The sequence below is a fragment of the Stylophora pistillata genome, chromosome 14 (assembly GCF_964205215.1).
Source record: "Stylophora pistillata chromosome 14, jaStyPist1.2, whole genome shotgun sequence".
NCBI lineage: Eukaryota > Metazoa > Cnidaria > Anthozoa > Scleractinia > Pocilloporidae > Stylophora > Stylophora pistillata.
In genome coordinates this window covers 19,208,693-19,234,448 of record NC_142532.1, presented here as the reverse complement: position 1 = coordinate 19,234,448, position 25,756 = coordinate 19,208,693, and the positions used below count along the sequence as shown (strand labels likewise).

At 40.6% G+C, this 25,756-nt stretch overlaps 4 protein-coding genes and 1 long non-coding RNA gene across 5 annotated transcripts; 2 read left to right on the top strand and 3 right to left on the bottom strand.

The window, feature by feature from the left end:
• On the bottom strand, positions 1 to 1,263 carry LOC148716980 (uncharacterized). Its single transcript, XM_088744656.1, has one exon. The coding sequence runs from the start codon at positions 1,261 to 1,263 to the stop codon at positions 1 to 3; it is 1,263 nt and encodes a 420-aa protein (XP_088600782.1).
• A 488-nt stretch (positions 1,264 to 1,751) lies between these two features.
• LOC148716979 (uncharacterized) lies at positions 1,752 to 2,894 on the bottom strand. The gene has a single exon (XM_088744654.1). It carries the CDS (start codon positions 2,892 to 2,894, stop codon positions 1,752 to 1,754), a length of 1,143 nt encoding a protein of 380 aa, XP_088600780.1.
• A 1,382-nt stretch (positions 2,895 to 4,276) lies between these two features.
• Positions 4,277 to 6,817, top strand: LOC148716978 (uncharacterized). Its single transcript, XM_088745060.1, has 3 exons — positions 4,277 to 4,447; positions 4,543 to 4,606; positions 5,448 to 6,817. The coding sequence occupies exons 1-3, from the start codon at positions 4,381 to 4,383 to the stop codon at positions 6,223 to 6,225; spliced, it is 909 nt and encodes a 302-aa protein (XP_088601186.1). The 5' UTR covers positions 4,277 to 4,380; the 3' UTR covers positions 6,226 to 6,817.
• On the bottom strand, positions 6,571 to 8,898 carry LOC148716977 (uncharacterized). Its single transcript, XM_088745059.1, has 2 exons — positions 8,036 to 8,898; positions 6,571 to 7,748 (listed from the first exon to the last, which is right to left on the bottom strand). The coding sequence occupies exons 1-2, from the start codon at positions 8,697 to 8,699 to the stop codon at positions 7,333 to 7,335; spliced, it is 1,080 nt and encodes a 359-aa protein (XP_088601185.1). The 5' UTR covers positions 8,700 to 8,898; the 3' UTR covers positions 6,571 to 7,332.
• A 3,894-nt stretch (positions 8,899 to 12,792) lies between these two features.
• On the top strand, positions 12,793 to 25,717 carry LOC148716976 (uncharacterized). The gene is made up of 2 exons (XR_015995378.1): positions 12,793 to 24,864; positions 24,944 to 25,717. It is a non-coding gene; the product is annotated as an uncharacterized LOC148716976 (long non-coding RNA).
• The last annotated feature ends 39 nt before the right edge of the window (positions 25,718 to 25,756 follow it).

Sequence of the window (25,756 nt, the reverse complement as noted above, 5' to 3'; positions counted from 1 at the left end):
TCACACTAAAGGGGGGGGGACAGCATAAAAAACATATTGTGACCACTGTACAGTAAACGCGTCCACAGCCACAGCACCCGGGTCGGGCTTGTAGGACACGTAAGGTGTAAGTCTATAGTTGAGTCTAGAGGCAAACAAGATAATGGTTGGTGTTACTGCCAGCTTACATATACCCTCTTCATATAGCTCTGAATTAATGGTCCACTCAATTTCTCTTCGATGTTGTCTAGATTCTCTATCAGCAACTACATTGGTTTTTCCTGGGATGTGGGCTACAGTCAGCCATATTCCTCGATCAATACACCAAGTCCATATCTCCTTGTTGAGCTCATTGAGCTGCCAGGAGTGACTAGTACCCATGTTGTTAAGAATTGTGACCGTTGGCATATTGTCCACCATAAGTTTTATATGTTGATGCCTGACTTTTTCCTCGAAACATTTAAGTCCTAATTTGATAGCCAACATTTCAAGGTAATTAATGTGATGTTGGGCCTCAATTGAGCTCCATGATCCCCCCGTGGGGGTTCCCTGAAATTCACAGCCCCATCCGGTTGTAGAAGCATCAGTGTATAAGGTAGCGTGGGGCTCCCCATGGTAAATGACATAACATGATAAGTGAATATTGTTCATCCACCAATTTATATCTTCCAGAACAAGGGGTGTCAGTTCCATGTTACCCTCAAAATCCCCACATTGGGATATGGCATCGGTTTTTGCCATGTCCAGTCTGCGGTAATACAGTGGACCATACATTACTCCAGGAAAGCTGGAGGTCATTAATCCCAACAACTGTGCTACCAAACGGATGGTTGGCCTTGGGGTCTTAATAATACGAAAGCAGGCATTTTTGAGTTTGAGTTGTTTTTGTTGGGTGAGGCAGACTTTCATAGTCCTAGAGTCTAGGACAAACCCCAGAAAGGTTATAATTTGTGTAGGGATAAACACTGACTTTTCTAGATGTATTATGAAACCCAGTGAGTCAAATAATTTTATTGTATCTACAACATTGGCTAGGCAGTCCTGGTATCCATCGCCCTGCAAGTATGAGTCATCAATATAGCCAGAAGAAAGGTGTCCTTTCTTTCTTAGGTAACAGTAAACTGGCTTGAGCAGTTTGGTAAATTTTCTTGGACATAATGCCAACCCATTAGGGAAACATGTGAACTTGTACAGTGTTCCCTGCCACTCAAATTTAAGATATTTCTGGTCAGTTTCGGCAATGGGGACTGAATAATATGCATCCTTGATGTCAATGGATGCCATTTAACAGTTGGGTTTCATCATTCGAATCACCGTCCACAGTGTATCCATTTTGAAGTGTTCATACTGAACTGACTCATTAAGTTTTTTCAAATTTAGGATCATCCGATGTGACCCATCAGGTTTTGGCCTTAAGAATATAGTAGAAATAAACTGCCCTGGCTCATTTCTAGCAGGTACAATAACTTCCTTCTGAAGTCATTTGTTAATCTCAGATTGAAGAATAGTGCTTTCCTCTGCACTAAATTTCTTTTGTGGTGGGACCCTGTCTTGAAAGGGAGTTGAGATAAATTCTATAGGCTGGCCTTGCACAGTGCTAAGGACCTCAGGGTCTGAGGTTAAGTTCAGCCATCTTGAGTAACATGTACTTATGCTTCCCGCCTTAAAGTACTGAATCTGACGCAACAACCGGTGTTTGATGTTCTCAATATAAAGCTCAAAATTACTAACCTGTAGGGTTCCTAAATTGGTCAGCTCCTTAATGTTTGTCTTTAGTTCTTGCCCCCCTCCTTCTTTTTGTAGAGGGGGGATTTGAAGTTTTTTGACTTGTCGCTACGACTTTTCCATTGGTTGTGGGGATGAAAAGACCTTTTATAATACTGGTCTGAGGGTCTGTGTTGTCCCCTGGTGCTAGGATTATTTTTGTAGCCAACCTTTTGTGATTTGTTTACATTCACTGACACTTGTGAAATTTTATTTGACGCTTTTATGTTTGTAAGCTGTTGTTGAAGGTCATCTCCGAAGAGCAGCGAAGTAACTGGGACAGTTGGAGAGCAAAGCGCAGCATATTCTCTCTTGAGGTTAGGTCTTATCGCCTCGCGCCTTTTCAGTGATAATTCATATTGCGAGTGGCCCAACAACGCCAAAGCATCCGTATGAAAACTAAGCATTTCATCAAGGTAAATTTCCTTCACATCTGTTTCGCGGGCCTTGAGCAAGTTTTCTGTACATTTTGCAATAATAGTGCCCACCTTAGAAACGATGTTCTGAGTGTTGGCTGCTCTGAGATCGAAGCTTTTGGCCGTGTGGCTCATGTTTGCCCATATTTCGGGGTTTACACGTGGAGCAACTAAGCTCCCAAGGTTCCCGGGTCGGGAATGTTTCTTTAATTTCTCTGAGAGTTTATCGGAAGTTAGTTTCTCCGACCATCTCTTATTGACGAGTTTGGCGAGCTTGTCCGAAACGTCTTGGTCGGTTTGCTCGTCAGCATTCAGATCGTTTGCGATCGTGTCGAGCAAATCATCTTTCGACTCCCGTGTCGGGTAAGTCTTTTCTCCTTTTTTAAGCAGTGTGTCACTGTCTGATTCAGAAGCGTCATTATTCGAATCGGTGTCTGAGTCAGATAATACATCAACTCTTGGCCTTTTCGAGTGTCTCTGGCCATCGGCAAATCGAGCAAGTGTTTCTTGCATCGAACTCATTGACTGAGATACTGACAACATGTTGTCATTGAGCTTCAACAGTGTCGATTCCAACGAGTCGTTGGCTTTTGCTGAAGCGACAGGAATTGTCCTTAGAACTGAGTTATTTACATCATCGCCACGAAGGAGTGTGTCTGCGTCTTCCTTTTCCGATTCTGCCGTGAGTCGAGCATTGTGCGGACTCATATTGTCGGATGAGCGTTTTCCCGCCATTTTCAAGAATGGTATCAACTCGCAGTCACCCTGAGTTCTGGATCCGGGATGAATCAGTCAGGTCCAAGTTTAGTTGTATTCTATAACAACTAACGACTCCAGTACAGATAGTTTGTTTTACGTAAGATTCCAGGAAAGATTTTTGATAAAACAGTGAAAGTGGTCGACGTAGCTCCAAACGCTTTGAAGGTTAACAAGCAACTGAACGCGAAGGTGCGCACGCATATCTCACGTGGTTCCCCTGTGACGTGGACCGGTGACGAAATAGAACTCAATTTCAAACGTATTACTAAATTTTCTAATCTCTCTTCTCAAGAGTGGTCGCCTCTAAAAAGTCTTAGAAAACGCGAAGACATAGTTATCAAAGCGGCCGATAAGGGCGGCTCAGTCGTTGTTTGGCGCACCGACCTCTACCAAAAAGAAGCTTTGCGGCAACTTTCTGACACCTCTTTTTATCAAAAGATCGACAAAGACCTCACTGCCAGCAATCAAAACTCCGTCAAGAATACGATCAACCAACTCATAACTAAACAAGAATTGCCGGCCACAGCAAAAAATCTCATCATAACGACTCCTAGAACTTCTCGTATTTACTTTTTACCTAAAATTCACAAACCTAACAACCCGGGTCGGCCCATTGTCTCGGCTTGCAGTTGCCCTACCGAACTTATCTCCAGCTATCTAGACAAAATTATGGCTCCCATCGTCAAAACTTTACCATCATATATTAAAGACAGTCAACACGCTCTTCAAATTTTTCGAGACTTTAATTTCCTTGGCCAAAACAAACTTCTTTTCACCATGGATATTACGTCTCTTTACACTGTCATTCCAAATGGCGAAGGCCTTCTGGCCCTTAAACAATTTTTTGATCAACGTACTGTTAAGGAACCTAAATCTGAAACACTACTACGCTTAGCCGAACTAGTGCTCACACTCAATTGCTTTTCATTCGGAAACAACTTCTTCAAACAAACCATCTTCCATCTCATGTTAAGAATTCCATTCCTTTTTCTCAGTTTCTAAGACTTCGTCGTTTATGTAGTGATGACTCTGATTTCCACCACAAATCAGAGTCAATGTGCCAGTTCTTCGATAAACGTGGTTACCCTGTTTCCGTCGTTCAAGCGGGTTACCACCGCGCTCAACTTATTGATCGACATTCAGCACTACAAACGTCGCATAAGGAAGATTCCGACCGCATTCCATTCACTCTCACGTTTCACCCTCACAACCACTCAGTTAAATCCATCATTCTTAAAAACTTTAAATTAATTCAAAGCGATCCAGAGACAAGCACTATCTTTTCGCAGCCTCCGCTCATTTCATTCAAACGCGACAAAAAAATAGGCAATTTTTTGGTCAGAAGTTCTTTTCAGACTATTAGGGACCTTAAGCATCGACGACGTTGGAAGTCACGGACGTTCGCCGGAAGTGAATTATCAGCTGTCGTTGGCTGTTGCTATGGATACACCGTCCGTCCCTGATGAAAGGTCACGTCGACGACGCAGGATCGCTTAGTTTGACGTCCTGGAGAAAACGCAGAAATACAGGTGGATTTGAGATTAAAACTACCGTACTTCGAAGATGATTTGATGTCACTCGCTCCGATAACCACATTAAATTTTCTCGGCTGTTGTACTTGTAGTCATGTCAAGCTTGCAAGTTCCCTGTGAAGGAGGAAATTACGCTGGTCCAAGCAGATCCTCGAGGTTAGTTGTCATGCAGCTTAATTTTTTTTTGGACGAAAGTCTCTGAGGTCGTACGAGTAACTTAGCGTAATGCATACTTTGAGAAAAAAAATTCTTAGCCTTAGGTCAAAGTTAACTTCGCCACAACAAATAAATGTGAAAATTCGTCCGTTAGTTTTATGCAACAAACAGTCGGCAGTTCCTATTTTGTTTATCTTTTCTGTCCGGCCCGGCTCAAAAAGCGACATCTAGCTATACGAATGTACACACTTTTTTCTATAGTAATCTTTGTTAAACGAATATCTGAGGTTAATAGAAGAATATAGATAGCCGTGATACCGCCCAAATTGGTTTGAAACTAAAATGTGTGTTGCATCTAATAAACTTAATCTTACACGTAAAGCATATTATTTAAGCTTAAGTAATAGAGCACTTTTTCCGTGTTTATATAGCCTCATCTAAACACGAGGTTGGTTGGGAGAATTCAAGACAGTTAGCAACTGTGGTGGTTGTATACAGGCCATGCCATTTGTTGGCTGACTGGTAGAATACACATTATTTACTCTACTGACGTACTACTATCCTCTGTATAGAGCATTTAAATTAGCCTAAACTCGCTTGGAAAGGAAGGATTTTCAGCTTGGGAATGAAAAATATAAATTTTACCAAAATTAGAGAGCACGCTCGAAAACTGCAAGTAGTGTTTAATTGGGGGACGTAATTTACATATCCTACAGAGAAGTTTAACACTGCATTTTTTAATCACATCAGATCGACTGGACATGATGTTCATGTAAACTAACGGGATACTTGTATAAGTTGTCTTTTAAAGGCTGAAATGTCATGCATTGTTTTAAAACAGTGGTAAAATGGAATGGAGTGAAGAGAAAGATATTCTCCTGTGCCACGAAGTCTTGCAGGCTGAGCCATACAGGGCTAAAGAGAAGACTGTGGGCAGGGCACAGGCATGGGAGAAAATTGCCAACATTCTCAACAAAAGAGCAGAGTTTAAAGTTAACAAGAGGTCTGTAAGAGATCATTATATGGTCTTGGTGGAAAAATTTAAAAAAAAGACTTCACAAGAATTAAAAGCCAGTGGCATCAGTCCTGAGCCAACCAAGCTGGACAGGCTACTTGAAGAAATCATAGAGAGAGCTGAGGCCTGTGATCAGTCAAGAGATGAGGAGGATGACAAAGCAAGAGAGAAAAAACAGAGAGAACAAGAGCAAGCTAAGGATATCAGGCTCAAAGCCATGGAGTCATTGAGTGAAACAAAGAAACGGTCACTTTCAGATGGGGATGGTGAAAATCAAAACAAGGCCAAAAAGAGGCGATCCAATGGAACTGAAATGGTGGCCTATTTGAGGGAGCGGGCAAATGAAGAGAATAGACTAAAAGAAAGAGATATAGAAATAAGATCTGTGCAGTTGGAGAAAGAGGCTGAGAGGCAACAATTGCTTGACAAGCAGCATAACAGCCTGATGCAACTGCTGTTACAACAGCAGCAGCAGCAACAACAACAACAACAACAGTTCCAGCAACAACAACAGCAACAGTTGCTACAAATGCAAACCTACATGGCTCAACAGCAACAACAGCAGTATAAAATGCTTCTGGCAATATTAGAGAAGAAAAATTGAAATAAGCACGCTGCCCCCTTCCCTGGCCCAGAAAAGAACATTAATACTTGCTTCAATTAAGCTTGTGAAAATGTTTAAAGTGAGCTGAGAAGGGTCCCTCTTGAATGAGCACCCTACTGTTTTAACCCAACTTTGGAATAAGTACCCTGGGCACCACTTATTTGAAGATTTACAATATTTTTGGATATATTTCGAGCTACTCTTTTAAAAATTTGTTTTTTTAACTATGATTGTATTGGCCCCAACTAAAGCAACACGCCGGTACGTATTAACTTCATTGATCAAAAAAATCAACATCTACTTCAGTTGGAGTTTGTTAGTGTGACTAAATTGACTGCTTACATATTTGTTATGCTTAACATATCTTTTATTGTTGTGATGTCTTCTTGCTTTCTGTATTACATTTTATATAATTTGTTGATGACACAATTTATTCATACCAGCATATACATTATAATTACTTATCCTCAAAAGGTATATTACTGCTGAGAAATTAATGTCATGTATAGAACTTTAAAATTTACATGACTTGCTATAATATCAAACTGGGCACATTACTTTGAAATAAAATTTTGATTAAAAACTCTATAAACTTTGCCATACAGTGTAAATGAGCATTTAAACACAAGCCCTTATTTTTTATTTTGGTACAGAAGATTAAGGGATTAAACAACCACAGTCCCCACAGTTATCATGTTATTTTTAAAACTTGTAAGTATATAAAAAGCAAATTGATATTAGTTTTTTATGTATCTGTCCTGTTATTGGCAATGTATTTCATCAAAGCAGCTGTGGATCCACATGAGCTACTTTGACAATTTTATGATGAAATTCATGATCAATTACAGGATAGAGGCATTTAAAATTGAGGTCAATTTGCTAATTCACCCATTCTTTGGAGTAAGTGTCAACCCCCACACATGTAAGAACAATGATCTATACATGCTCCCTTAATTCCGTTTTTACTCTTCAAAAGGGTGTCAAACCCCTTCCAGAACAAAGTGAGGAAAAAGGCTTGGTACCCTTTTCGGGGAGAAAAGCAGACTCAAGGGTGTGTTACAGACCATTGTTCTTACATGTGTGTCATCAAACAATCAGGTTATAACTTCAGGCAAAATATTCTTCAAGGGAGGGTGGCTCAATGTCAAAGAATGTAGCAGTGGTGTTTCCATACATGCATGTTAATGCATTTCGTAATAATGCACTAACCACATAGTGTTTGCCAACAGCACTTAACCCGATTTTAAGATTTTTCTTGAAATCAAGGAATTTAAATGATGCCACAATGTCACCAAAAATCCACTCCAAAGATGTTCGCACAGAGCTCATGGACTTATTGAACTGCTCCATGGGAGCAGTGAGTGGAGCTTCTCTAAATGGTTGCTGTAGGTGGAGCCGCAGTGGATATGCTGGGTCGCCATAAATGCACATGGCCTCGCCAGTGACAGGACTGAATGCATTTCTCTCCAAATCGTCCAGTAGCCCAGAGTCTTTAAGCATTGCTGCATCATGTTTTTTACCTTCTGTGTGAGTTTAAAACAACAAAATGGCTCAATCAATCAATCAATCAATCTATCTATCTTCTCCATCAATCAAAGATTTAACACATACATTTAATTTGAACCGCTGTAAAGGGGATACTTAATTACTGGCTGCTAGTAAAAGTTAATCAGACTAGTGTAATCCAAGCGTGCATAAGACTCCTAGTATTTACTGTACTACAATAGCAAGCAAGATCGCAAGCACTATTCGCAGTTTGGCATGCAGTCTTGTAGCAGCACGATAAAAATGATGATTATTTTTCACGTACCTACGGGTCCATACAGGTGAGCGATGAGTCCATTTGGCAATGACACTGATTGGAATTTTAAAGCATGTACACGTTTGTGGCCGTTGTAAACTATCTTTTGGTCTTGGCCTGGCCTACAAATAGGCCGCACTGTGCCATCGACAAATCCAAAGCAGTTGGACAGTGCTGCCCCTTTGTCAGCTATGGCATCAGCGTACACTCGCAGTTTGTCTCTGCTGAGGAGTTGGTCATTCCACTCTGTGATCTTGGCGTGATGATGGTCGAAAATCCACTTCTCAAAACGTGTCGTGATCATGCTTATCTCTGGCACTGCCCGTCCAAATCTGTGGATCATGTCACCCAAACGACATGGGTATGCTAATCGTTTTAGCAACATGCACAGTCCCTCTACGCGGTTGGCCTTTGTTCGTTGGTGGCAGCACAGACTCGCAGGCAATCCAAGGGCATCAGCAAGTCTGACAATGTCCATTTTTCTTACTCGAAACTCATGAAAGCACTCTGCTTCGTCCATAGAGTCGAGATCAAAACGATCGTAGTCGGCGTGAGGAAATGATAGATTTCTGGAGAAACTAGATTCATACAGCAATAAAAATTCTTCTTCGGAAATAAAATGATGACTCCATGCTAGAGAGAGCATTTCTCGAGCTTCCTTTAAAGTAGACATTGTCAAGATCGAGACCACACAAAGGATGTGTTTACACTTTCACGGTCGACCGACTACGTCTGCAAGTTAGCGTAATTGTTTTGCTTAACGCAATCATGTCACGAACGCCGGTGGCGACAACGTCGTTCCCAGGTTCCCCCTCCTGCAAACGATCGAACGTCCGTGACACCCAAAGTCATCGATGCTTAAAGTCCCTAATGACCAACCAGGCACTTTTAAATGCGCTCGTGCACGATGCAAAACGTGTCCTTTCATTCACAACACTGATAAAATATCGGGACCTAAACGATCCATTAAGATCACCGATCACTTCACGTGCACCTCCGCCAATGTAATTTATTGCATAACTTGCACTTATTGCAAAAAGATATACATCGGCGAAACAGGCAGAAGACTAGGTGACCGATTCCGAAAACACCTTCGAGACGTGGAAAGGAATGACAAGGACACATCGAAACCAGTCGCTAGACATTTTAATTTACCTAATCATTCTAAGCAACACATGGCAATCTGCGGTCTTTCCTTGCACTTAGGTGGCACGGAAAGCCGTAAAAATCTTGAACAAAAGCTCATCTTTCAAACCGGCAGTCTAAATCCCACAGGGATCAACGAACGCTTTTCATTCCACTAATCTATTCATGTGAAGGTGTAGTCTGAATGTGTTCCACACGAACACATTCGTGTGGAATGTGTTCGTGTGGAACACGAATGCAACTGGAATAAGAACGAATGTTCTTATTCCATTTCACGAACTGGAATAAGAACATTCTACTGACAACAATCATTCACTTGACTCTGATGATGACTTCCGCACAGGTTGTCGAAACGTCAGTCACTGCCACCGACAACAGTCCTTCTCAGGACTACACTCACCCAGACGATCAGACTACACCTTCACATGTTACCCCCGGGTTCAAACCATTTACCGCATAATCTATTCATGTTTTTCTCGTTGCCATGCTCCCACCAATAACGTAGCTCCATTTTCTGCCTTTAAAAGCACACACAACCCACAATTCCTCTATTCGCTCCGACGAAGGGCTAACGCTCGAAACGTCAGCTTTTGTAATCATTACGGTAGCTAATTTACCATTTCAACTTTGTTGATATATCCGAATTATTTCGTTACTCCCACCGACGCAGCCCCAAACAGTTTCTTTCGAAACTATCAGCCTTAACTTTGTCATACTACGGCTTCGAAAATGATGAAGAATTCTGTGGAGCAAGGAAACTCGAGGTTGTCGACATGCAAAGCAAGTGTTTGTTCCCTGACTGTAGCCCTCGGTTATATTTTCATCGCAACGAGCCTTATTCTCCTCATATTCGCTATTTTGGGGTTCTCCACTAAAGACTCAAACTCAACCATTACAACTGCAGCTAGTGGCATAGTATTGTTGATTGTTGGAGTGACTTTGGGGTTGTTGGTACACCTCAATAGAGGATCAAAAGTTTCCGCTTCCCAAGTTGTAATCTCTGCGATTCCTGCGGAAGATTTGGCAAAATCTCCGGTTCCTTCGCTTCCGCATAACCATATTCTTCGCCGTCAGCCATTCGCTGAGGTCTCTGCGATAGATTTGCCAGATTATTTCACTGCTGTCCGAGGTTTAAATGAAGTTCATTTATCTATGGATGTTGCAGTTTTTACAGATGTTTTCCTAGAGACGTTTGCTCCGCCACCATGTTACGAAGAAGCACTTATAATGGCCTCCATGGATAGTGAAGAAAGCGAGTTACATTCTTCGTCGAAATTTGGAGACGGAGAAAACACAAAACTGTGAATAATTTTTCGTAATAAATTCGGAAGAATTGCACCTGGAATTACCGTACCAGACAATGAGAGACAGTCCCAAGCTTTGAAGTATTCTAAAACTACAAATCACTACAAGCTACAGCGCGAGTTCTATAATTTAAAACATAGACACGTTTGGACAGCGCAAGAGTTCACCGTGAAATTATTTGCGGTATGTTAATCGTTCAGTCGTTCTTAGCCTGGTTCCCTTCATGGAGACATAATTTAAACTTGTCAGAAAAATTTTCCAAACAAGGTGAAAGTCAAAACCAAGGCTTTATTAATCGAAAAAGTACAGTTGAAAAAATAACTGATACGAGCATCACGTTTTGCACTGTCATGAGCGACACGGAAATTGCAGAGAACTTTAACCCCAGAGGCAATTAAAAGTCAATTTATTTTAATGTAAGTTGTTCAAAATACCTGGGGGTATTTGGATTGAATTCAGCTCGACCACATCTGCATTAAAAGTTTTTCAATGTCTAGGACCTGTATTGGTAGTTCGAAGCAAAATCTCGCATCGTTTTTGGTCTTAATAAGGATATCCCAAAATAGAAGCTTCTTTTAGAGTTAGTTTCCTCCATCATTTTGATTGAAATTCTATACGTCACAAGACTAATCTTGAAGGTTTCAAGAATTTCACATTAAACCTTTTTTTTCCTCAGGCCTTGTGTCATATTATCACGTAGTTCTCTCAGATGCCGTTTCGAATTATTCTTAACCCTTTTATTCCCAGAATTCAACTGTCTGCCATAAAATGTTCATGATGCCAGTTCAGAGAATTTGATATTGGATCCACAAATAATCACCTAACTAATATATATATTTTTTCTCATCACTTGTCTGCTTGATATTGTATTGATGTTGTAAGGAGAAATTCTTTCTTAATCATTCATGGAAGTTGAAGAAGATGTCTTTGCTTCAGAAACTATATCTTTACCATTAAGAAGTATACATGATGTTTTTACAGTGACTCGCGGGTTCTGAGAGTGCAAAGGGTAATTAATGAAGCCTTTCGAAAATGCTCTTCATATGCGCTAAAAATGCGAGTATACCGACGCCGCCATATTGGATCTTGCTTAGCAGCTTAGCTGCCTTCTCTCGTCTTCCTTTCTCTCTTTCCCATCTCAATTAAGAATGACACTAAAAGGTATTCTTGAGTAAAATAGTAATTTTTGTATATAAAGCAGTTTGTGAACCGCGCTTTTTTATTCAGGACGTGTAAAACTCGCACTAACAACTCTTTTATCAGAGAATTCGCCAAAAACTTGATATTATGGTGCAAAATATTGTGATGACCAAGTAGAATCTTTTTTGTCGCCATTGTATCAGGCGTGAATAAATCCAGATATTCCAACTTTTTAAGGCCTAAAATGTCCGACGGATCAAGTTGAAAATGCTGTTTTACCATCAGAAATGTACTTTGGCCTTCCATCCATACCAATCTAAATAACTTTCTGCCTAAAGTAGAACTTTATAAAATATTTTACATAGCGGATAAACACTGGCTTTGTGATTTCGTGGGAACACTGTTTGAAAACGGAACTTTTCCAAAATAATAAGGTCACCGCTCGTTATAGCTACAAGACTCCAAGATTGTTCTGAAACTATACTGATTATGCTGGAGCGTTTCTTGAAGTCTTCTGATTCGGAAAAGGCTTTTAATTGAACGCGGCGAAGGAATTTTTCTACCTCTTGTTTAATTGAGAATTCGTCCGTTGTTCTAGAAATGGGAACGAAATTTAAGCCCTTACTGAGGACGGATTTTTCCGAATCGGAAAGTGATTAAACAAGACGTAGAAAAATTCCTTCGCTGCGTTCAATTAAAAGCCTTTTTTCACAACAAAGAGGATGATTCTAACACCTCGAACAAAGACACTTTCGAAACACTTCAGACTCGAAAGTCTAAATGGACTCCCCCAGAGGGCCAATTCGCATCATTAGACTTTTTTATCAAAAAATGCCATTTACCATTTCAACTTTGTTGATATATCCGAATTATGACAAAGTTAAACGAGCGATTTTTCCATGCATATAGTTTACGTCCGTGAGGAGAGAAATTGTTTGAAGAGCTTGCCTTTGCGGAGGAAAGTGAAACAATTGTTATCTTGTCTCACCGTCTGGAACCATCTATTTATATTATTTATAAGTTCACTATTTTACTCACGTTAAGGGAAGGTACGTTTTTTATTGGGGGGGTGGGCAGGGGCTTCGGAGGGGAGGGTCATTAGTGAATATTTTACAAATTGGGGAGGGTCAAACCTGTTTGATACGCAGTCGGGGGAGGGTCATAGTTTTTTTTTTAGGCAAGAAAAAAAACTACTCCATGTCGGTTAGTTGACTTTTAATTATTTGTTACCAAACACGCGAAGTGTACAGAAACCTAAAACTTATATCTACAAGCAAAGCTACCGGTCTAAATCAATCTACATCATTTTAAACAGATGTCGAAATATTATGTCAAAAACTATCTTGTCCCAACTAACGTAATTGTCTCTCTCGACCCGTGCCCGCTTTCGTCCATATTTTGACGTCGGTAATGTTTCCGCGCGGGGCTCTGGTATACAATTAGCGTCCGGTGACGATTCGTTACTTGAGCTACTCAGGCTTGAACCGACAACTCAATCTACCACATGACTTTGCGAGTCAGTTTCCACCTCGGAAAGTGACGAGGTCACTTGTTGCTGTACATTTCTGAGTGGGGGCTTCCGAGGGTATTGACGCCCCATTCAATTGTATAGCAAGGTACCAATGTGCGCTTTTATCATTGCGACTTTTTCAGCTTTCTTCCTGTCGAAGGTGATCTTGTGATGGGAAAAGTGCAAGGATAGTTCGTCCACCCTCAACGACGACAGCTTATCGGAGTTGTACAGTCCAACCCATTCAATGTCATTGTACTCCCGGTTCAGCCGTTCCATTCGCTCCAGTTTCAGTCTCCTCTTTCTTCTTCTCCTTGCGCATTTTTATCTGGGTAAGGTGCTCAACATACTCCGCTACAAGCTTTTCGGGAACAATGCATTTATCTGAAAACCTTCTAATAGCCTAAGTGTCCCCACTGACTAGTTCACTTTCCTCAAACAATCGCTTAATCTGAGCTTGAGGCTGGAAGTCATCCGGCTTACGGCCATCGGTGGGAGTTGCACTCCAAGAGAGATAATGGAAGTTTGATAGCTTGCCATAGTCGGGATATGGTCGTCGAATTGGAAGCGGAGCGCTGGCAGTCTCATCCTTCTCGCAAAATTTACATAGTTTGCCACTTCTCTCTTCAATACACGACACTCGCCTATACTCAATATAAAGCTCACCTTTCTCACAAAATGAATAAAGGCTGGTAGTTTCGAAAGAAACTGTTTGGGGCTGCGTGGGTGGGAGTAACGAAATAATTTGGATATATCAACAATCTGCGGTCTTTCCTTACACTTAGGTAGCACGGAAAGCCGTAAAAATCTTGAACAAAAGCTCATCTTTCAAACCGGCAGTCTAAATCCCACAGGGATCAACGAACGCTTTTCATTCCACTAATTTATTCTTGTTTTTCTCGTTGCCATGTTCCCACCAATAACGTAGCTTCATTTTCTGCCTTTAAAACCACACACAACCCACAATTCCTCTATTCGCTCCGACGAAGGGCTAACGTTCGAAACGTCAGCTTTTGTAATTGTTACGGTGGCCAATTTACCATTTCAACTTTGTTGATATATCCAAATTATTTCTCACAAAATGCTATTTGAGAACTCAGTATATTCCCCCTTAGGGTTCGGGAACCACCCCAGATCTTCATCTTTCCACTTCTCTGGACTTGTACTTTCACTTGTTCCCGCACCCGATGTGCTACCAACAGAGTCAGAGGAGTAGTGGGCATCCTTTTTGGAATGGCGAGTCGGCAAACAGCCACAATAGCCACAAGTTGCTCCTTCTAACCTCATGAAATCCTGGCATTCTCCACAAACGTATTTCCCTCTTTCTATTCCTCGCACATCTTTGCCCATTTTCAAGTTTTCACCGTACAACGCCACGCAATTAACAGCTTTGTGCGCAGACACGGTTATGTGAGCAACACTTCCGGTCAGTTATTTTCAATTCCGGTTCTTTTTGTCTTAGAGGAGGTGGGGGGAGGGTCAGATCCTTTTTGTTTAGGCATTTATGAAGGGTCATGCATTAATCCAATCTGGAAAGTGAGAGGGCCACGACTTTTTTGGCAAAAAATTTCTAAAATACCCCGGCCCAACCCCCCCGATAAAAAACGTACCTTCCTTAATAGACTACAACATACTTCGGTAAGCGGAAGTGAAACTATCGGGCATTTGTGGCAATGCACTTTGATTGGCTACGCGCGTGCAATTGCAAATCGCCGAGTCACGTAATTGTCTACTAATTAACGTAAGTTGCATCTCTGTTTACTCTGAAAGGCAGCCTTTTAAGTCCTTCTGGAAAGAAAAAATTTTCAGGGAAATCAGGCTGTATTTACAGCGCTCGTTGATGTGTCTAATGATCGACACAGGAAAACCATTTTAAGGAAGCTTCCAGACACTAGGTACAAAACTAAAGCTGGGACTTTCTAAGAGGTAAGTTCAAATGGCGGTTCTTTTTTATTTAGGCGCGCGGAAAAACACGGAAAAGTACGGTTAAGAAGGTATTGATGAGATTTGAAAAATGTCTTAAAAGTGGTCTCCAGCTGTTGCTCAAATCACATCAAAAATCACTGATAATGCTCATTATTTGAAGTGATTATTGACTAATTTTAATCTAATTTCCTTATTTTTCAATGATGCACCTCGACGAATTTGAATAACCTCTTAAAAGAGTGACTCTGCCCTTCACGATAGAGAGAGGGGGGGGAAGGGGGAACGGGAATGCTTGACATAATTTTGGGTGGGACTGTGCCGCCAAAAGCGTTCAACCCTCATCCACTTTAAAACAAAATCATTTTATTTTATTGCTGCCCTGAGGGACTTAACGAAAGAAAATTTGTATCAGTCCTACCACTCATCGCCTCAAAATCTATTCCCTGTTTGGCGCCAGATACCCATTTAAGTCAAGTGAGGGATCAGCCACTCGCCCCCCCCCCCCCCCTTACCCCTCCCCAGGACCTTAGTGTATCGCATACAAAACGGCTTGGGTGAAGTGAATTAATGATGTTGGTGTATTAAATGATCACAACTACGGTTTGGGAATCTTTAAAAGTTAAGTCTCACAAACTCACAACACGCGAGGGACCACGCGAGGGACTACGCAATTGACCACGCGAGGAACCACGCGAGGTAAGAGTTTATTATTTATGTAAAAAATTAACCTCGTATGATTTGATACCTTCCTTACCTTTCTTAATTGAGATATGATGTTTTCGTTTCGGTACCTTGATATTCACGTTGCTGGTCTCAATAGTTTTGACCTCTGATCGCGCAAAACAGAAGTCCTCTTTCTTCGCCCAAATACTGAGATACAAGACATTTCTTGACATGCGCCTTTATTGACATTGAGGATTCAAGAGTAAATTCCTAAATTTCTACCTTATGCGTTTAGTGTTTCACGAATACTTCTTCAGCTTATGTAAATTGTTTGTTTCTAAGTTGTTCAAATACGTCTTGTCCGTTACTTGCAACTGGATGGCCTCGAACGAAGACTGCTAGTTCGAGCGCTTTTTCGTAACACGGCGGTGGTGTTCTGGGGAATTCTTCCAGCAACGCATCGTCCACGTTTATGGATGAATTGACCTCCCATGTATCTTGAACAGCGGTGAAATAATCCGGCAAATCTTTTGGCGAAGAAGGACCATCACACGGCCGACGGTGCGAAATATGATTATTGATGAAGACTGCAGTCGGAGATTTTTCAAAGCCTGCAACCGGAACCCGAGATATTTCAGCTTGAAGATCAGAAATGATTCTTCTCTTTCTTAAGTAAACTAACACCACTAGTATTGTCACTCCGATACAAAGCAAAAAAATGGCGGCACCCCAGTAAATGGGCGAAACGAGGGAGTTTGGCGAACTGCATCTAGGGCAAAATAAAACAAATATAAGAACCAGAGTGGCGATGGTCGCTGTGAAACAGAAAATTATTAATCCAACCGCAGCTGCCAAGAGGAACTTTCCGCGACATTTTGAAAATGATGACACTTCTTGACACCTTTCTGTCATTATGTAAGCGCTCGGTAGGTTGGAATAGGCCGGCACTGACTTCCAAGGAAACTGTTTTGCCTTTAGACGTTAAGCGAATGATAGACTGATTTGTTTGTTATGGGATGCAGCTCATCTATTATAAGGACTTCCTTTACCAGTGTACTTCCGACCCATGGGTAGCTAGGGTCAGGCCTGGGTCGAACGGAAAAACGTCAATTAACACATGGCCGCCATAATTTATCGCCTAAGGGGAGGATGGAGGGGAAAGAGGGATTTGGCTATGTCACGATCTCAGTGGCCAATCAGAGTACGCCTTATCTCTGGACTTCTGTTACTGATCCGTTTAAAAACATAGGAAAAGTTAACTCCCTAAGTTAATATAAAGATCTCTTTTATTCCAGAGGGATATTTAGATAAATCCCCCGCCCCTCGGCTATCTTATAGTCGTGTTCCTCGTCAATAAACCTTCGGGTTCTCAGACATTCCCCTGACTATTTTGCGGTTATTCGCCCTAATGATAAACGTTTTATTTCACTTGTGGACGTTAAGAACTGAACAGAAGATTTCCCTGAAATATCACCACCTCCCAAGGTAAAGGTTGTTGGAATAACGAACGGTTATTTCATTAAGCTTTTGGTTAAAACTGAACAGAAAAGTCTTGATGCAATATGGAAAGCCTCTGTCAGTTACTCAGCAATTGTGCGTTGGATGTGGATGATAAATAGTCAGCGAGACGCGTAGTGCCGAGTTGGCTAAAACCAATCTCGTATCCAACAAGCGCGAAAAGAATAATTTTTTGATTAAATTTTTGAACATTTGGATCTCTGGAGCCTTTTCAGGTCCGCAACAATTGGCGCAAAGTATTTCCATACAAGGTTACTCGTAATATATATATATATATATATCTTATTATTAAAAACTGGATCATTGGATAATGCAATTCAAGACTTTTTATTGGCTTAGCCATTATGGTATATCAGCCAATATACCATAATCTACAAATATGGTAAGCGTACGCGTCAGCTTAAAATCAAAAGGGAGCTAAAAAAATCCAGTTTCTTCTTACAAAATAGTAATTTCTTGGGGGCGTTTTTAATAAAACAATTATTCCACTCGCGCTTGTTGGATATGAGATGATTATAGCCAACTCGGCGCTACGCGCCTCGTTGGCTATCTATCATCTCATATCCAACGCGCGCTCGTGGAATAATTGTTAATTAGACGTTTTGTTGTGAAGTATCGCTGAGTATTTTTACGAGTTGTGCCGTATTTTAACGAGCCCGTAGGGCGAGTCAAAATACAAATAACGAATAAAAATACTCAGCGATACTACACAACAAAACGTCTAATAAGTTATTTATTATCCAAGACGCCAAACTGTTATTTCGGTGAGAGCGAATTTCGCGGATATTTATTTACGGGGAGTGCGTGACAGAAGTATGCGAAGCGGAACGGAATTGACGCGTTGTCGTGTTGCTGTTTCTATTTTCTTCAATAAATTAAGAAATTTCCAGGTCGTCTCGCTGTTTTTCTTCGTTCGATTCATCTAATGAACTTGAATGTATATTTGCCAGCCATTCTGAATGTTGGTCGTCGTAAATATGATTCAAATTGTCCGCCATTTTTTTTCCTAGCTACAAGTCAATTCTTCGCTTGCGCGTGCGAGAAAACCTGTTTAACCGGTACTCTAGAGTACAAAAACCGCGTGATATTTGTACTCGTCAATGGCGTTATTTGTACTCTACGAAGTGTAGTTGGATAATAAGACCTGATAACCGCATTTGAGTGAACCAATCAGAACACTAGAAATACAATATTCGGTGTTACAAAATTTAATAATATGAAGATAGACCGTTACGCAGTGGACGCGCTCAAACCTCAGGCGGACGCTTTTGTCACAGCTCCGAACTGGAGTATCTATAATAATGCTAAGTAAGAGCCGGGCCATTTTTCTCAATCTCAAAAAGACTTTCTGAACTTCGACACAAGTATCTGTGATAAGTGGTAATATATGAAAGTAAATGCCTGTGATGATATTGGAATCTGTCCATTTTGCCAAGAATTCATGCTCGGCTGAATCTCTTAGTTAACACAGACACTCAGCAAGAGCCTGTGCTTAGAACTATGAATGTCTGATGATGAGTTGATCAATAAATCGCCTTGTTTTATAATTATTTATTGTTATGTTCTTAAATCCACTTATGGTGCATTTTTTGTTACGTACGGCTTAATTAATTATTCAAACCTTCGTGACACCCTGTTCTAACTTTTAGAAAGGCAAACAAACCACCTTCGGCGAGTCCTTTGTTCTTAAAGTTCGAAATAGGGAACTTGGAAGGTAACTCCAAGAATTAACTCCAAGAATTAAAATTGTACCAAAAACCTTCATAAACAAGTTAGAACCTAGGTTTAACTTTGAAAAGTTCTTTCATCTAGAAAACAATTTGGTTCTTACAGAAGTAAGGTTGTATCGCCTCAGCAGGCAAACGAAACGCTTTGTTTCTAAACAAAATCTGATTTTCATTTCGCACTTAAGAAAACCGACAAACTGCCGAAGGGATTCTATAGAAAAAATATCGAAAGGTTGAAGCTGCAGCGTTTCGTAGGAGCAAAATAATAAAACTGTCAGTTCACGCACGACCGGCCATTCTTTCAAAAACTACAACTTTGCTTGATCAACCTTATCCACTTGAATTAAACGTCAAATGAGCTTTATTTAGAATGGCTACCCTAGTTAATGCGCACTGGAGTTGATGATTTACGCTTGGTAGCTTTGTTTGCGTCTGAAGAAGACAGAAAGATTGCAATCGTATTGACCTAAACCCGCAGGTCATCTCTTTCATTCACTGCTAAGGAAGCAGTTTAGGTTGTTTTGAAAGGAAGTCGTTATCCGTTTTGCTGTATCCTCTTCCTAACGCCCACATGCAATATCTCAATTACGAAAAACACGGCGTATTTTTTTAAAGTCTTCTTCATCGAAAAAGCGGATCTAGTTCCAATCGACTGAGAAACTTTATAAAAATAACTACATTGAGATTAATGTACCCAAAGGCATGGAAGAAGAGCCCTTTATTTTTTTGCCCTCATTTCCAGTAATGACATCCGGTGTGGCTCCCTGAAAAGATTTGTAATTGTGTCTGTGCATTCAGGTTTCCGTAAATGGTTCAACCTACGAGTACCTGCGGAAATAAGTCAAATGATAATGTTTTTGTCGCATCAACTAGATTGATAATTGTATCGGCGATCGTAAAGAAATTCCCAAGCTGACGTTTCAAACCTTAGCCCTTCGTCAAGATTCTTTGACATAATCCCTTCAGTTAATAAAACCGAATTATTTTGTAACACCGCTTTGCCGACCGGACGCAGCATCACACTTTCAGTGTATAGCCGTTACGTCATGACTTTGACATCGATATCCCCTCAGTCAAGACTACCTCCGACATCAGTCTTTCTCGGGAGCTCCCTCACACGAACGAACTCTCCTCTCGACTGCTGCATTTCGTCGATAACATTTTTCCCAAGGAAAAAAATGAGAACGAACTACGGAGAAGAAAACTCCACCATATCAACAAAGTGTGCCGGACGCTTTGTTGGAGTATTCGGTATTGGGGTATCATCGCTTCTCTGCCTTTCTGGCATTTCTCTGTGTGCAATTTTGACCACATTTGTAGCTTTGTCCAAAAGATGCTCTAGCTGTCGATCCTTCGTCACAGATGACCCAGATTCAGTCTGGATTTTTGCAATTACTGCAACGGCACTGTTTATTGTTAGCGGCTGTATAATTGTAGCATTAGTGTTCCGCGGTAAGAGACTTAAGACTCGACACTTTCCATTTCCCAGAGAAGCTGTAGTATTGGAGATTCCTGCGGATAATCTGGAAAATTCCTCCAAGTGTAATCATTTGCCTCACCAGAATTGGACAGGGTTGCCAGACTACTTCACAGCTGTTCAAAATATTACCGCAGTTTGTTCATCTGAAGACACAGCCGCAAACCAGATGGACCTTTTCCCTGAGACACCTCCCCCTTCTTACGAACAAGCGCTTGAAACGATGAACAGACTTAATTGAAAAGGACGAGGTGATAGCATAAAAGGCAGATCACATCTACAAAGCGTACCGCGAAAGACTATCAGACTCTGTAACTGATCACCAGTCTTATCGATACGAACTGTAGGATATACGTCCACGAGCTCAAGGTTCATTATCCATCCCTCGCTTCAACACTCGCTACAGGAAAGACTCCCTAGCGCGTAGAGGTGCTGTAGAGAAATACCGACAGAACGGTATTCCTTATATGAATTGTGTACGAGAGACCACGACGGTTGTTGAAGTGTGTTCTTTGAGTCGGAGAATTAGAGAGCGATCCTAGTGCATAGCGTCTAAGTTGAGATCCGTAGACTAAGTTATAAATAGTCTAGTGTCGGCTGAAGGATGGTTTCTTACAGTGCATTACTCAGAAGCAGCTTGGCAAGCAAACATCGCAAGTTAGTCATCTTCACCTGTTACAGGAGCCCTCAGCGGAAACTGAAGTTACTCAGTTTTAAAAATTTTACGCACATTACAAATAAAATTAAAACCTAGAAATACTGTAATTTGCATGAAATTTAGTTGACTAATTAAGCTCTCAGTATGCATCTTCCCAAAGGAAGAAGGTACTCAAGCGTTTCCACTATCGGCAATCGTTACGTTTTCAAATTTATCCCTCGTATTGGAATTAAGGAACTTGGAAATTTTATCTGTTTTCCACCGTGGAAGAAATACTTTTGTGGCATGTGAAGATCTTTATATTGAAGACGATCTCTTATCTCATAGTTAGTAGAGGGGACCTCTACTAACTATGGTATTAGTCAGATACATATCTACTGCGAGGATCGGGCATCATATGTATGGTATTAGTATTAACCCTTTACTCGCATTTATTTTCAGGTTCATGCCTTCTTGAGGGAGCTTAACTTGCTCAATCACCCGGCATAACAGTCGGAAGTTTAAAAATCTCATGCACTTCTTGTGCTTATTTCAGCTTTATTTTAAGCGAAATTTTGCTTGAACGCCAAGACGACATTCCAGTTTATATATTGGCGTTAAAACGGGCCAGAATTACTCTATTTAATCTTCCTGTGGCTATCCGCGTCGCAAAATATCACTGATTTAACTTAATGATAGGCCTGAGTGAATGACTTCGAAAATGTAGTCAGGTGTTTTTTCAAAAGAATTCATTTTCGCAAGAACTTCCGCGCGCTTCGCTGACATAGCTGCACGCGCTGCACGTACGAATTGTATTGAGCGCTGAAACGATTTTTAAACTGTTGTTTCGCGTCCCTTTGTGACGTGAACAACTGCATTTAGCCATAGTAACGATAAATGAGCGTGAAATCTGCGAATCTGCAAGGTTTTCTCAGGTTGCTAGTTGCTGAGTGTAAGAGAAATTACTTTCAGCAGAAAGGTTTATTATTTTTGGTCATTAACAACTTAAAGCATTACAATGTGTAGCGAAATGTGAGTTACTCTTTTTTAACCTTGAAAACAAATCATCTTAATAATTGCAAAAATCAAATGATTTGTTACATTTTGTAGTATCTCAGGATGAAATCTCCACTGCAGCCAAACTCGTGATCACACTTTGCACTGTATCGGGCTTTTCACTGTGTTCCGCAGAGGGTATGTTTTTTTCGTGAAAACAAGCTCTTGTTGTGTAGTTCGAAAAATGAGCCCTTAGCCATAATTCTACTTTTTCCGAGGATCGGAGAGTCTTGGACAAATCTTGTTTGATGTGAGGTGTAAGCCACCCTTGATAATATCTTTTTCCTTCATCGATGAATGGCTTTGAGGCTTCATTGTTATCCGCGTTTGGCCATAGTTCAACTTTTTCCCAAGATCTTTGCTGCAACTGACAATTTTCGGGTTCTTCGGTCGAGTGCTTTCCGTTTATGCTGATTTCCGTAGCATCTTCGTAATTAGCCGAGCCCGGAGAGTCACTCATATTTCGCACCGATTTTTAGTCAGCAAGTTTCTCTTCATTATTATATCGACCAAACTATAATTTGAGCACGTTTACCTGAACAGATAGCAAAGCGTTTCCGAGTCAGTCTTTGAGCCTCGTTATTATAATCAAACAAAGATCGTTACACGCGCGAGCACTGAAGTGTCGCAATGATCATTCGTGACAACATGACAGTGAAACAAGAATATAAAGCCCAAACACGACATGATTTTTTGGATCATGCTGTGTATCGATTATTGAGAGTCTCTGTTTCGTAAAATTGTGACAGGTGTCTCCGCATTTGAGCGGAAGTCATTTTCGGAAGTAGTATAGAAATGGACGTAACTAGGACAAAAAGTTTGTCTTGTTTTGGTCGTTTTTTTATAAATTGATAGCATTAAAAATCAATAGCATAAAAAATCAATAAATAAGAATAGAGACAAAATTTTTGTCCCAGCAAAATTGATAGCATTAAAAATCAATAAATAAAAATAGAGACAAAATTTTTGTCCTAGGTACCTCCATTTCTATACTACTTTCGGAGGAAAAGTCCAAAGTTGACTTCCACTTAACTTGAGTTGTCTCTCGCACTGATTGATGACTTCAGCTCACCGGGCATAATGTCAAAATATTTGAAAATTTTATGAGGATGGTAAAATACATTTTCAATGTAGAACACGAAGTAAATAAATAAATACCCCTTACTAACCGAATCCGAGGTCGACACTGTAAATTACGGACTGAGTTTTTCCACTCGAATTTATGGCCCAAGTGTGAAGTGCATAGGCGGGAAAAACGAAGTTCCTTAAACCCGGCGGGGTTAATAGTTTTTTTAATTACGTTTCTGGGTTCAAATGGGGAGGAAATTTCAATTCAAACAAAATTTTGAATTTAGCGGGTTGTACAGCGATATACCGGCCTGTTAAATTGACCAAATCATGGTTGTTACAAGTTTGTTTCTCTATATTCAGAACATTGTTCCTTAAAATTTTGCCTGTCTGCCTTACTAGCCGCAAAGGCTAATCATGATATCCAATGATGTTAAAAGAATGGAGGAACAAACTGCAAGCTAGGCCGAGAGTTAGAATAGACCTTTTTAGCTTTATACGTCATAACTGGTCACAGGGTCTGAAATGGGTAACCAACAGTCGCGAAGTGTAGAGAATGGTTCTCTTTCGTTGTTTCTGTAACTGCCACAATATATGCACAGATTGGGAGTTGCCTTTCATGAATACCCATAGGATCCTGCAATGTGTCTACGCATAGCGGCCGCATTTTACTTAAGAGTCAGGTGGTTGCTGCGATATGTGCCCTAAAAGCGTATGCCCTAAGGATCCTAAGCTACACAAGCACAGTATCCATGCTATATTTCTTCAACTTTTAACCGCAGGAATTTGTATTTTAATCTGCATTAGCAAATGGTTAGAAACCCGGAAAAGTAATTTGTCACCTCTCGATTTCTTAATGTCATGGCTGTTTTCAGTAAAACAGATATGGAGTTTTAGAGTAAAATAGGATCAGAATATAGACTTGGAGTAATTTCGTTTTTGTATCTCACAGCTGATTAAATTTCATAAACATAGTGTCTTGTGCTAATAATATTCGTCTTACGTATGATGCACGATCCTTCGCAGTAGATAGCGCTATTTGTGCAATAGCGAAAATCAGACCTGAAAAAAATCAGGCCTGTACGGGATTCGAACCACTGACCTCTGCGATACTAGTGCATCTGAATATTCGTCTTTTTAAAAACAGTTATTTTTTTGCAGACGCTTCTAATCAGCAAGGAAAAGCTGCTCAATTTCACGACCGGGCGTGTGTTTGACCTGATATCCAATGATGTTGAGAGAATGGAGGAACAAACTGCCCTATTCTTCTTGAAATTGCCTTTCTTTGTTCTTGAAATTGTATTGGCAGTGATTATTCTTGGTCACTTGATTGGCTGGCAAGCTGTCTTGGCGGCCATCTTTCTTTGCTTTACAGTGCCGTATTTGGCTGGCGTATCCTATTGTAGTGCTGCCGTGCGTATGTGGATAGAGGCCGCGTCCGATCAACGCATTTCCCTGATGAGTCAGGTGGTTGCTGGGATACGTACCATGAAAGCGCATGCGTGGGAAGATGAATACCGGAAAAGGATAAGAGAAACTTGAAGGTAAGGGCAAATGCGTCAGGGAGTTGATTCGAAAAGAGAGGGGCTCTCTTTCAATCTTTTGAACCAATGCCGTTTTCAATCCAACCCGAGTTTGGTCGGCTGCTGATCTACTTAACGACTTGTAAGTATTTTGTGCCCAACTCTCCGTATTACGCATGTAGAATCACTTTCCAGCACATTTTTTTCTGCATCTATTTTAGTCACGCTGGTTGCACCTGATGCGTGGCTACTTTTCCTTACAAAGCTGAACCCAGAGGATCAGAGAGAGAAGAGAAATGTAGCTATCTTTGGAATGCTTGTTGGTGCCTCCTTTATTTTCGCCATCGTTCGAGCATACGAATTCCTTTTGGTGTCTCCAAAATGTGCTGAGCGTCTTCACGACAAAATGGTTGTGGTTGTTTTACAAGCTCTAGTTCTGTTTTTTGATTCTAATCCCATAGCCAGAAACTCCATACTACATAGCTGCAACAATGGCCGCGAGCATGCACTGTGCGCGGAAATTCGAATAAAATATGGCTTCCAAATATAAAGGAAATTAGGGGAAACAAAAACATTTTAGCATTTTGTGGTATTACCGCTAGAATCTCAACGTTCTCCATCGTCTAAGTTTATAAAGTCAAGTTCAAACCGTGTTTTAATCGAAAGGTGAATGTGGGGAAAAACTTGCTTTAGACAGTGCCTTTTGATGAAATCTATCCGATAAAATAGCCAAATTTTCTTCTCGATATCCTTAAAACTAGGGCTTACCTTCATAGTTTCTTACATCTGCTACGAGGAAACGCGGAGTTAATCATTGTTGGAGCACAGAGGATAGGGAAACCATGAGAATTTCGAGCTAGTCCCTTTAAATCATCATATTACTATTGTTATCATTGTCATCATTGTAAATATTATCATTTGTCATCATTGAATTACTGGTTGAATTTGTTGATTGAATCGTCACATTCCTAATAAAAAGCGTCAATTGTGGAGAATTCGTCTTTATTACCCAGTCAGTCTTATAGAATCAGGAT